Source organism: Stegostoma tigrinum, chromosome 14 (genome assembly GCF_030684315.1).
Source record: "Stegostoma tigrinum isolate sSteTig4 chromosome 14, sSteTig4.hap1, whole genome shotgun sequence".
NCBI classification, from domain to species: Eukaryota; Metazoa; Chordata; class Chondrichthyes; order Orectolobiformes; family Stegostomatidae; genus Stegostoma; species Stegostoma tigrinum.
The window spans coordinates 23,619,922-23,633,815 of NC_081367.1; the positions used below are offsets into that span (position 1 = coordinate 23,619,922).

General features: G+C 39.0%; 1 protein-coding gene across 1 annotated transcript in view; it reads right to left on the reverse strand.

Annotated features, from left to right (window-relative positions):
- Positions 1 to 763: 763 nt before the first annotated feature.
- The window catches only part of farsb (phenylalanyl-tRNA synthetase subunit beta), a 64,642-nt gene continuing 51,511 nt past the window's right edge, over positions 764 to 13,894 (reverse strand). Inside the window, exon 17 of the mRNA XM_048542808.2 lies at positions 764 to 2,882. Coding sequence (XP_048398765.1) covers positions 2,731 to 2,882 — 152 coding nt within the window. The 3' untranslated portion in view covers positions 764 to 2,730. The remainder of the gene's footprint in view (positions 2,883 to 13,894) is intronic.

Sequence of the window (13,894 nt, forward strand, 5' to 3'; positions counted from 1 at the left end):
AACATAAACTTAAATTCTGAGGTGGTCCATTCAGGTGAAAAGAGATTAGTCACACAGAAGTGCCAAATCTCTTACCTGAAGAAGAAAAACAGCTGCTGTTTCAATTCATTATTTTAAAATCAGAGATTAATTTTGCTGACGGATAGTATTAAGCATTATGGAGTCAGGATGGCTGAATGGAATTAAGCTGCAGATCAGTCATGATCTCATTAAATGACAGAACAGGCTCAATGGGCAGAATGGCCTGTACCTATTCCTCAGTTCCAGTTGAGAATCTTAGGAACTACACCTTTAGAACCCTGGTGATGATAGAATCACTACTGCACCAAAAGATCAGTCACACAATTCTCATTGTAGCAGGGAGAAGGGGCATAGTTGGTTAGCTGTGAGGAAAGCGGAATTTAACTACAAGCTACATATCCGCCAAGTGTATGAGATAACCTTTCAACATGGCTTGGGATTCCACTGCGTTAACTGGTTTGTGCAGAAAGTGCCCTTTTTGTAGGTTAGTGCATCAGTTGCTAGTAAACAATGTTTAGTTGATGTTGATGTTATTTTGTTTGCTGTGGTAAAATTTTAAAAATAAAATCTTATGTTTTAAGGCCAATCAATGAGTAATACATCCCTAGGGGGATTATAATTGCAGCAAGCATACTGCCCTATTAAAGAGTGCAAATAATATTATATGTACACACTTATACACTGCAAACCCGTCATTTATCAACCACCAATTAGTAATATTAGAGAAATATGATTTTTTAATTATTCCAAAGTACCACAATTGGCAGCCAGTACTGACAACTAGAAGAAAATCTTTATAGGTAAATCCACACATTAAAATGCTTTTCAAAGTCTAAACTTGCACATTTTTGGAAGGGATCTTGGATGATGACCAGAAGGAAGTCTAGCCATTTTTTCCTTTCTTTAGGCAAAGAACATCGAAACCCACTGAAGAACCTCTCTCACTGGCCAACTGAGATCAGCTTACCCAATGCAGCCATGGTAGCAGAAGTGGGACATTGCATATGCTCATGCCTCAGGGATTAGGTGGATACATTTGCTGAATCACTTGGGATGTCAGCAGTAGATAAAGTCAGTTTTAAAAGTCTTTCTTAATCAGGTTTCTACTTAGAGGTTAAGGAAATACCTAAAAATTTCATCAGAAACTGTATGAAAGCTACATAATGATTAAGGTGCACTCTTCCCGAACCTCTGGGTATAGACCAGTGTTTCAATGTTTACATTTCTGTTTGTGCGCCTACAACGCATCTGGAAAAACAGTTTTAATCCTTCGTATTTACTACCCACACAAAAATTCCAAAGCAAGTGAAATGGTTAGCCACTGCCAGGATTTCCTCACAACAAAAAAAAGTAACTATTTTGACTTCAAAGTTTAAAAACGCCCAAGGGCATGAGATGGGTTTCATTAGTTCTAAAGGAGGCCACTGTGGTGGGCCATACAACTGCAGGAAATAAAACTGATGTATCCTGCCAGCCAATCCATAGAACAGTAAGTAACTTTAAATAGAACATGGGAAGCAGCAAAGGATGATATTTAAGAGGGAGCTGAAAGAAGAGACTTGAAATCATATGTGAGTGGGTCCTTGACCAAAGCTACAAATTAACTAACTTTAAAAGCTTCCAGAGAGAAATAGGAGCCTCCTAAAAATCATATTAGTCAAAAATTTTAAAATCCTGCATAGAAATCTTCATGATACATTTTTAAAAAGCAAAAATAGAAAACTGCACAACAGGTTGCTCCCTAACTGAATTGTTAACCATAGCCTAAGCTGTGCCAGTCAATAAGACAATCAAGCATTCAGATAAAAGTGCAATTCCTAATCTTGCTTCAATGACTGGTAGATAGATGCATTTGCCTGGCACAGAGAATCCATTGTTTCTCATTCTTTTATACATAGTCTAATCAAGAGTAATTGAAGTTCATTATGAAGAGTCAAAAGTGCTACAGATAATGACACAAGATAGATAACATTGTAGTGCCTTTTCTTCCCTGAATGACGGGTTTGTTTACATCATAGCATTTATAAGTACTGCACTCTCAAACATTGAGAAGTAAAGCAGCAACTGCACCAACTCAACTGATTAAATGCTATTAAATCCTTATGGGGCAGAAAGAAAATAATTGATTCACTGCAGACTGGCAGACATTACATGATTTCGGTGTTCCACATATTTACATTATAAAATGGATAAATGTAGCCATTGGCAATTGCCACTTTTGCACACAGTACTGTAACACTGAACAGGGAAAACCATCCAGTTGGCTTTATGCCACTAACCAAAACTATTTTATCCATTATATATGCATTTCTTTTAGATCATATTTGCTACTACTAATATATTAAAAACGGAGAGCAATTTTTGTTTCAGGGAAGGGTTTGTGTTACAGCAGGCAAGCTAGACCTCAGTGTATCAACATTCTGGTTGTAAATTTTTTTACTTTGAATATTATGCTTACATGTTGCAACGAATTGCAGCTTTGCACATTTATAGTTTCAATTGATATATGCTGAAGAATGTACTATCAAGTTTCAAGCAAACAGATAAAATCACAGAAGGGAAAATATATTTAACCACAGAGCAGACATGGGATCCTCTGCCTCATTAAATATTTATCTTTACAGCTGAACAGTGTCAGTAGTGGCTCTTTGCACAGAATGACTTAAGGACACAAAAAGTGTGATAAGAACTAAGAAGCAATCTCATCGCTCAAAGAAAGGGCTCGATGTCGATTTCGAGAGCAGAGCAGGGCATGGTCAGTTCAAATTTGGTGATAACATCAGGATGAAGAACTCCCAGCTTGCCAATGCTTTGACCTTTCGCAAAGATCTCAGCACATCGACCCGGGAAGAAAGTAGAATCTGTAAAAGAAGGAAACAAAAAAACGTGCAGACGTAATTCACTTTCTTCACACTGCCCTGCAGCTGGCAACTGATAATGCCTTTAATTAAATCCTCAACAGCTCTAAATGAAAATTTATAATTGTCTTCCGCAGGTCAGAAGTGAGCTACACTTTGATGATGGAGGTCCAATCTCTCTTTTTCCGCAGAATCCAAATGAATACTAGTCTTTATCACATTTTCAAGATAATTAACCATCAAAGGCACAAAATACCATCAAAGTTTTCTTTGTCAAAAGACTAAGCAAGCTAGCAACTGGGACGTCATTAAAAGTATATAAAAGGTCACTTCATGGCTTCCTTAAATATTCAATCGCAGCTTTTTGATAATTCTTTTTATTATTCTCATTTTATTCTAACTTGTCTCTGTTCTATGTTAGCGTATATCCTTCCAGTAAATGATCATGAAGTAGCTAACTCTTTGAATAGACATGAAGTGGTTATGCTCATTTTTGGGTACTGAAACGCTCCTGAACAGAGGACACTGGTATTGTTCGTCTGCAAACTTTGTTAGGCCTGCTTTACTTTGCCCAGGAGCAGAAAAACTGCAGAAAGTAATTTCCCAGATACAATTCAGCACAAAGACTTAACATATTAGTAGCTGCAAAAACAATGTACATAGGTAAGATTTGGAGTACATGTGCAACGTAGAAACATCTTGGTTTTCAACTGTAGTAAACAGCACAATCAGCAAACATACTAAAAATATCCTTTATACTGAAGTATTATGTTCTTGCTGGGCAATGAATAAGAATGCTTTGAGGTTTGCAGAATTAAAAAATCAGACATTAATGATTTGTTTTCCATATGAGCATCTCCGCTCTGGGCAGTATTATCAGTTACACAGAAATTACAAAATTTATGCTAAATAATACAACAACTTCTGACAAAATAAATTGGATGTTTGCTATAAAAGTAATGTTGAGTTGATCTTTCAATTCCTTTCCTAGGTCATAACATTCCGAAATACTTCATCTGGAAAATGCATTATAAAGAAATTTAGGGACTAGTCAGCACATTTTGTTACAACAGAAGTGATGGATTTTTCTGTGAGGCTCAGCAAATAACTCTGCTCAGGCCTCAGGAAAGGAGAGGAATCACTGGTCCACTATCCAGGTCATTCTATCCTGGGCGCTCCTGCCTTACATGGTCATCATGGTCCACCCTTTTGGGATTCCCCTCTCATCTCCCTCTGTGATTCCACACTTATCTGCTACTATGGACACCAACACCAAGGGTGCACAGCAACTAGTACTGGTGGGGATGCACTGCCTGCCAGGACTACAAGTGGGGGCATAATAAACATCTGAAAAATCCTCTTCAGTGTTGAATCTAAAACAATGGGTCAAGAACTGCTGTGATGGACTATGAATTCAGTCTGTGTTGTTCAACTTGACTTTGCTTATTTGATGTTGATAAAGCTTTGTCCTGCACAGTGCTGACAGTTTGAGAAGAAAGTAGCTCAGTGCTCTCCGCAGGGGAGCTGGGATGCGAGTCCCTTTGTGCATTTTCTCAACCAGTTAGAGTGAAGATTTGCAGAATGAGCAGTTCACGCTCCAAACGAGAAAATTTGGACGAGAATGGTGAATTTTATGGTTCAAATTTTCTGGTGTGCAGATTGTCAGAGATGGAACGTGTGCTTGCACATGCAGCAATCCCCTGGGAAGTTTACACTTGCAAAGGGCTGATTTTTACTGCCTGCAACTTTCTCCAAACGTGTCCAACACCGAGCTCAATGTCAACAGCTTGGGATGCACATGTGCGTCTTCCCTGGATAATTACTCTTGAAATCTTACACTGGTTAATACCTGGTCAGTCTTAATGATTAACCAGGGGAACTGAATTGTGCACAACTGAATTCTTAATTGTTTCTGAACCAACGCAATTACCCAGACATCATAAGTCCTGGTTCAAAAATCACAAATGGGTCAGATCATGGATTCTTCACAGGTAGTGCCAAAGTCACCCACCGTCCAGACTTGAATCAACATTGCTGTTCTTTCACTGTTTCTGGCTCAAAATTCTGAAACTCCTAACTTTGCAATACTGTCAGGTCTTCCAGTGTCCCAAGGACTGCGGTTGTTCAAGAATGCAGTTTATAACCATTTACTACAGGGCAATTCGTGATGGACAATAAATGCTGGTCCAGCCACTGATGCCCATATCCCATGAACAAGTAAAATGCTTGCAGCATTGACACTGACTGGAAGACACTGACCTATGGGAAGTCATTTCAGAAAGAGAAAGAGATATAAAATATGAGCTGGAAAAAAAAGCCAAATCTAATTTAAAAATTCTCTAAATATGAAAGCATAAAGGAATGAAGCTCTGATTAATCAAGTTAATTCTCTTCAATCCACTTGCTTTTCCCTTAAAATAATTTTCTATAACAAACATGTCATATTTACCATATAAGAACAGGACCTTCACTTTACTCAATGCATTTGAAGAATGAGTCAGACCATGGAGGGAGTTGTTGGCTGCTTCCAGACAGATGCCTTCACCTCCAGGTGCTGCAATATTTGTACCTCAGTAAAATGCCTTTTCTTTTGGGCAGGAGGAGGATGTGGGTCAGACTCAATGTTATTTTAAACCAACTTTTTAGCCAAGGTTGTACCTCAACATGATTACAACATTTATTGAAATATTAACAGTTCGCACTAGTAGATGTCTGAAGAGGACTTTTAGAACTGTTTTATCATGTACGATTAACTAATCGTATGCATTTGCAAATCTAAATATACTTTCCCTCTTGTCCCCGTGAGCTGATAAATAACTCATGGAGAGAGAGATCAGTTAGTCTTTCGGAAATTAAAGAATTTGTGTTTAAATCCCAAATCGAGAGACAAATCAGAGAATGAGTCTAACAATACCAACTGCGTAGCTTGTGAAATGTCAGTAGCTAAAAGGAATGTAATGAAATTAGTCGCCAATTTCAAAATGGTTTCTATTTATCTTTAATTCTCCAGAAAAGCTCTTCACCATCTAGCAATCTCCTTGGTCCAAAGGGATAAGAGCTTCAGCAGCCGCTATCTCTAGTCATTATTCAACCTGCTTCAACAGTCAATAATGGATTTTCAATAAACTCAGCTGGCTCAGTTTTACAGAGATAATGGGAACTGCAGATGCTGGAGATTCCAAGATAATAAAATGTGAGGCTGGATGAACACAGCAGGCCAAGCAGCATCTCAGGAGCACAAAAGCTGACGTTTCGGGCCTAGACCCTTCATCAGAGAGGGGGATGGGGGGAGGGAACTGGAATAAATAGGGAGAGAGGGGGAGGCGGACCGAAGATGGAGAGTAAAGAAGATAGGTGGAGAGGGTGTAGGTGGGGAGGTAGGGAGGGGATAGGTCAGTCCAGGGAAGACGGACAGGTCAAGGAGGTGGGATGAGGTTAGTAGGTAGCTGGGGGTGCGGCTTGGGGTGGGAGGAAGGATGGGTGAGTGCCTCCCTAACCGGTTCTTCCTCTCACCCAGCCCTTCCTCCCACCCCAAGCCGCACCCCCAGCTACCTACTAACCTCATCCCACCTCCTTGACCTGTCCGTCTTCCCTGGACTGACCTATCCCCTCCCTACCTCCCCACCTACACCCTCTCCACCTATCTTCTTTACTCTCCATCTTCGGTCCGCCTCCCCCTCTCTCCCTATTTATTCCAGTTCCCTCCCCCCATCCCCCTCTCTGATGAAGGGTCTAGGCCCGAAACGTCAGCTTTTGTGCTCCTGAGATGCTGCTTGGCCTGCTGTGTTCATCCAGCCTCACATTTTATTATCTTGGCTCAGTTTTACGGTCCTTCAGGGAGAGAATCCTTGGCATGATGAAACATTCCACTTAATAGCCTGGCTAGGGATAAAACACACCAACAGTGAAAAAGGCTCAACTATTAGACAGTCCATCAGACCTGGATTATTTGGTTCAGGGCTGGGCGAGGTGCCAGTCAAAGGTCTGGAATGACTTTCAAAGAAACTGAGAGAACTTCTCCTTTCCCCTCAGGTTCTCCCCTTTCCCATTTTCACAGAGCATGTAGAGGGTAGTTTCCACCACCCACTTGGGTGAGAAATCGGCAGGAAGGATCACCCTCTGCTACAGAATCCATCTGATTCTCATTTCCATTGAAATCAACTGTTGCAGGTTTCACTAACAAAAGGCAGACAAAACCGATCAGACATACAATATCCCAGAATTTACGGCACCTTTCCCTGGCATGGATTCATTCAGCAGGAAAGGATGGCTTAATACCTGATTGAAACAAAATGCACTTCGTTTGTGATGCACTCAGTGCTTGGCAAGCAAAGAACATATATGAATATTAAGTAATAGTAAAATCTCGCAGAAGTCACTAGTGAAACCCCAAACCATCAAACCCTTAACGAATGACAATATTGCTCTATACGACAAAGGAATGAAACTCCAGATTAATAACAGTGAATTCTAAGCGCCTGGGAGGCTGACTGTCTCCAATCCACAATTGCTCATGCCTTAAAAGAACTTTCCATGGTAAATGTATGTCATATGTATCACGCAAGAACAGGACCATCACACTACTCAATGCATTTGATGAGGGAGTCAGTCGGCAGGGCAGGTGGGGGTGTGAGGGGGATTGACTGATTTCAGGCAGATGTCCTCAGCGAAAGTAGTTGTGCAATTTTTTAGGGAGTGTGCAAGGTGGGTCAGCCTCAATGTTATTTTAATCCAATTTTTGGCCGAAGGTTGCATTTTGACATTATTACAATGTTTATAGAAATATTAACAGATCACATTAGTAGATGCCTGAAGGGGATTTTTAGAACTGTTTTATTACGTAGATATTGAGTTCCTCTTTACTACTTCCAACCTCTTGACATCCACATAAGAGTATACCAATTCCCATCATAGCGTTAAGGTATTGTGTTTAACGTCCAGACCTCTGCTATCCAGATCTTGTCTTCTGATCAGCCCAAACTGTCCCTTTGTCATTCAGTAAATAGGAGTTGTTTGAGTGGGATGACGAGGATGGGAGGAGTACAGTGATGAACGCGAAGTCCGTGCATGTTTATGCCCCTTGAACGCTGACTTGGCTGCAGGGACCCCGCAGGGATCAAGGATAGCAATCAGAAACTTGAACAGTATTCTTCCATTTTGTTTTCTATTTGACCGACCTCAAAGGCGTGCAGTGAATAGACTGAATTGGCTGCACATATATGGAATATCTAGCCCATATGACTTGTGCTCCATGTGACTCCTTTCCACTTATACCTCAACTCTACCCATAAACACAACCTATTTACCTCTTCCCCCTTTAATTATCTATTTTCTGCCTTAAATGCATCTATATGGTTCATTTCAACCACTTCCTGTGGAACAAGATCCGTATTCTTGCCACTCTCTGGGATTTTAGAAATAAAATACTCAAATTCTTTGTATGGAACTGTTAGTGACTATTTTGTATTGGTAATGACTGGTTTTGGACTATCCACAATTGCAACATTTTTTTCATCATCTATTCTGTCAAACTGTCCTCCATAATTTAAAAGGCCACATCTTATTCTTTGCTTTTCTAGAGAAAACAGCAAATGTCTTCACTCTCTCCTGGTGGGTTTAATCCCTCAGGTCTGTTATTATCCACAGGAATTTCTTTTTTGAATTTCCATTGAATCATTGAGAAGCTTTTATTTCCTTCACTTAATTTTCTGCCTTTTACGGTCTCCAACAGCCATCAATGTGGAGGCATTTTGGACATTGCTTTAATATTAGAACAGTTGCAGATGCCTTTCACAAAACTACAACCAGATTTTAACCACAGTATGAGAAATAGAGATAGGCCTGATTGAATGCATTGCTTATGTACAAGTCAGTTTAAGTTATTTGGAACTTCCACCTCAGCAGCAATTTGGGCTGGAGGGGCTGGAAATGATAAAATCATCCTGAAAGCTCTTTAAGACACTTCATATTACAAATAAACCTTTTCCTTGCAGAGAACGGTTCCTATGTGGCACAGGAGTCTTGCACTCTGATTGCATAAAATGTGATTTAGTACACCAGAAAGGGGCAGAATGATGGCTCAGTGGTTAGCACTGCTACCTCACTGCACCAGGAACCTAGGTTCGATTCTATCCTCAGGCAACTGTGTGTGTGGTGTTTACACATTCTCCTCATGTCTGCGTGGTTTTCCTCCAGGTGGTCCAGTTTCCTCTCACAGTCCAAAGATGTGCAGGTTAGGTGGATCAGCCACAGGAAATGTAGGGTTACAGGTACAGGGCAAGGGGTTATGCCTGGCTAGGATGCTCTTCAGAGAGTTGGTGTGGACTCGATGAGCCGAATGACCTCCTTCCACGCCATAGGAATTCTACCATTTTCTATGCACTACAAATGAATCAACTGCATTTGCACATCCAAACTTATTTCCCCTCTTGTCCCAAGTAAGCCTATAATAAACTCATGGAGTGAGGGTTGAGTCACTAAGTTCAAGCAGCACTCACACATACAGTAAAATTTGCATTATCTGGCACCTCACCTCGCCTCTCTGATATCCCATAATCCCAACCAAAGTACCACTGCTGTTACTTTAACAAAAACCCAACATTGTCAGTCTGAAGTAATTGCAAAAGAACCTACTGAAGGTTTTGAAGGAATGTTCACAATGAGAAGAGTCAATGAGTTAGTCAACATTTTTGATTTACTGGCAAACCTGGTCATGGTGCATGCTGGATAATGCAACTTTTAGTCTATAATTCTTTAGTAAATGACAGGAAACAGTTTTAACCACTAATATTCTTATTTGGTCGTGAATAATAAAACACAAGAAATAGGAACAGAACTAGGTCATTTGGCCCCACAGGTCTGCCTGGCCTTTCAACAAGTTCATGGCTGATCTGCTTCATCTGCAACTCTTGTTTCTTCCCATCTAAGTATAACCCTCAACTCCCTGATCTTTCAGAAATCCATTTACCTGCTCTTTAAATATCTTCAGCGAACCAGCCTCCACAACTTGCTGGGGTAGAGCACAGCAGACATTCACTACCCTCTGGGAGAAGGAATTTCTTTGCATCACAGTATTAAAGGAGTGTCTCTTATTCTGGAACTATGTCAATAGTTTGAGACTCCCCCATCTGTGGAAAGATTTTCTCAAAATCGACTCTATCAAGCCCTCCCAGAATCTTGAATGCTTCAATAAATCACCACCATTATTCTAAACTCTAATGAATAAAGACCTAGCCTGTTTAACCCTTCTTGATAAGTTCATAATTAGCCTACTAGATCTCTTCTGAACAACGCCAATATATTCTTTTTTAACTGCATGGATCAAAACTGTACATACTACTCTAGTGCAGTTCTCACCTACATCCTGTACAGTCAGAAGACTTCCCCGTTTTAAACTCTGATCCTCTAGCAATAAAGGTCAAAATTACATGTGCCTTCTTAATCACTTGCTGCAACTCTATGTTAACCTTTCGTGTTTGATACACAAAGAACACCTAAGTTCCTCTGCGCTGGACTTTCTTTGTGATCCCTCTCTACTTAAATAATAGTTCACTTAAGTATTCTTCCTACTCACGTGCATGACCTCACATTCTCCTACAATAAATTCCATCTGTCAAGTTTTTGTCCATTAAGTCAATCTATCTATACCCCTTGCAGATCCCTTATGCCCTCATCACAACATGCCCTCCCACTACTTTTGTTCAGCATATTTAGCTACATTAGCCTGTTCCGAAGAAGGGTCACTAGACCCAAAACATTAAGTCTAATTTCTCTCCATAGGTGTTGCCAGAGTTGTTGAGTTTCGCCAGCAACTTGTTTTTCTTTCGGATTTCCAGCATCCACAATTCTTTGTTTTTTCTTTAAATACAGTCTGGGTCACTTCTGATACCAGACATTTTTAAGTAGATTCGTCGTGTGATAAAATGACATCATTCAACTTCCCCAGCTATTCTTACCTGCTTATTTTGAATGCAGCAAAATGAAAGTTGACATAAAACAGTAAGAAAATGGGACACTTACATCATGCTGGAAAACTGAAAAGTAAGAACATCTATTTTAACACAAAAAAAAAATCACTGAAAGAAAAAAAACTGCACATTGCATGAGCAGCTTAAAAAAAATCATTCCGTTCAACTCTTCTTCTTCTCCAAAAATTTACGACAAGCCCTGTACAAGAAGGCACCAGAAGCTTGTTTAGCATTTGAACTGGACAGGTGGAAAGCCTCTCAGGTATTCTAATCCTTTTAGGTTAAGCACTGTCTCTACACTCATTCCACATCAAAGAACATAACTAACAAACTAATAATGACCTATCCAGGCACAAAACCAAATCAGCTGAAAACCTGAACAAGCATGCCTGCAGCTAGGTCTCCAGCCATTGCCCTGCTGCATCTGGGATCAATGGTATGGTTAGCTGTAGGTCTGCAGTTGTGAGTCACCAAACTGTATTGGCACTAATCAACTTGACTTACTTGTTGCAACCACTGCACTAGTATCCCAACACACCTGTACACACAAAGAAACATTTTTCTTACATCATAGAATTACACTCTCAGAATTTCAAGCACAAAAATGGGGCATTTGGCCTTAGCAGTCTATGCTGGCACTTCCCTCTCTAATGATATGGATGCCAAAGTGACAATCAACCTATCCACTGATTTCCTATATTTCTTGGAAACAACCTCCTTTCTGTTAAAGAGTGAATGGAGATCGAGTGTGCTACACTGGGAATAAATGAAGAAAAACTTATGTTCTAAATTCATGGTAAAAGCACCATGAAATATCCACACTTTACAGCTGGTTTCTATTTATACTTATAGTAAATACACACCTTAACACATGAGCTAAAATTTCTTCACTCCGTCAATTGTACTTCTGTGAAAAACTTAAGTGTATTTAAATAACAACACACTCTCTGCAGGCTACATTACTCTGTTTTCACTCAGCCCTTCAATTGGGTACATATTTATTTTAAAAGTTCAGAGCTCAAGTATCATATACCACAAATGTTGATATAATTTCTACTTTTGTAATGGGAAGATCATGTCACATTCCAATTACAATTTTTAAAAATCTAGACTATTCTAAGTTCTATGTATTCTAAATTCACATTCCATTTTGGTTTAAGAAACACTCAGTGCCCAGAGTAGTTTTAGATAGTAACCACAAAAATTACAGTGCTCCATTACCATTCAGGTGGTATTCCTTCACTCTTAAAAACCAATCTCTCTAACATATACACTTGTGTTCTTATTTGTTTGCTGTATTTGCCTGTTAGCTTCATGATTCATATTAAGGGATATATTTCCCAATCTCTGCAATCAAATAAAAACTGAGCTTCATTAAATTTCCACTTCCTTTCAAAGTGGATGCCTTCACAAATCCATCCTGCCACGTTCTGGCACAATCACTAGACTACATTTCTTTGCAACCTATTTGCAACTTTTTTCACAGCCGATGTTTCCACCTAGCATTAAATGGATACATTATATTCAGTCCCAAAGTAACTGATAACAATAATAGGTAGCTAAGGTCCAAGCACTGATTTCTGCAGCTCCCTCTAGCTACAGCCTGCTAACCTGAACATGCCAGGTTATTCCTATTCTCTGTTATCTCTGCTATCTGTTTATTACCTAATCCTCAAATGCAAAATACATTATGCCAAATCCCATGACACCTAATTTTGAGTATAACCTCAGGTATGGCATGTTATTAAATGCTTTCTGAAAATCCAAATGCTAGTTTTCCATTTATATACCTTACCAAATACACCCTTAAAAGCTAATAAATTTGTTTAACATGATTTCTCTTTCATAAATTTATAGATGCTACTTAATTATGTAATGATTTTCTGACTACCCTGTTCCCAAATCTCTACTATCACCTTCCAGCATTTTTCCTACTACTAGTGTCAGGCTAACAGGCCTACGACTTCCTTTCTTGAATAGCAGGGTTACATTTGCTACATTTGATCCTAGAATCTAGGGACTTATGGAAGGTCAAAATCACTGCAGCTTCCATCTGTGCATTGGTCTCCTTTAAAATCCTAAAATGCAGTGATTGGGTTCAGAAGGTTTGTATATCTTATATTTTATTGGCGTTATACTTAAGATAACAAAAATTCAATTGATATAATGAAGCTTATTGTCCATTAGAAATTTGTTTATGTGGAGCTAGTTGTGCTATGTCAGATTTTAAAACAATATCTAAAATACTACATTTAAATTACTTGTACACACTTTCTATATTTATGCAGATTCAGTTTCACCATAGCAATCTGATTTTCATTCATCTTTGTTCAAGTAGAAAAGGAGAAAGAATTGGAATAAAGACAGTGAACTGTCACTACTTAGCAACAGACTAATGTGCATCAGTCCTTCACTCTGAATTGCTCTTTAGTACATTTTTAGTATGAGAAATTACTGCTGAGAAGATCAACAGCCTTACACAATCAATGTAATCAAAATGTCCAAATTTTTCTCAAAAAGGCAAAGGAACACAAGGTACACTGATTGTCGTGTTTGCTCACTATGTTTTGTCACAAGATACATTAAGTATCACAGTTTTCATTAAAATTAATCCAGTATTCAATTTGATTCACATACTCAATAATAAAAAGCAACTAGCAAACATATATACCAAATGCAAGTCACCAGTTTCCAGTTCTGAAGAAGGGTCACTTGGCCCAATACGTTAACTCTTGATTTCTGTCCACAGATGCTGCCTGACCTGCTGAGCATTTACAGCAATTTCTATTTTTATTTCCAACAGTTTCTACTTGGGCTATACTCACTAAACTGGCACAAACAGTGGTAATTTTAGAATGTGAATTAGTTGCTCAAGTTTCTGCATATTGTTGCAAGCAAACTCCTCTCGATATAATTCTGCAGTTAATTAGAAGGTAATTTTTTAAAAACTATTTTCAATCAAAATTACTCATTACATTTAAGATTGGTAATTTTGTTGACTAATGCAACTGAAAATAGGTGGGTACATTTAAAAAAATATATTTTTAA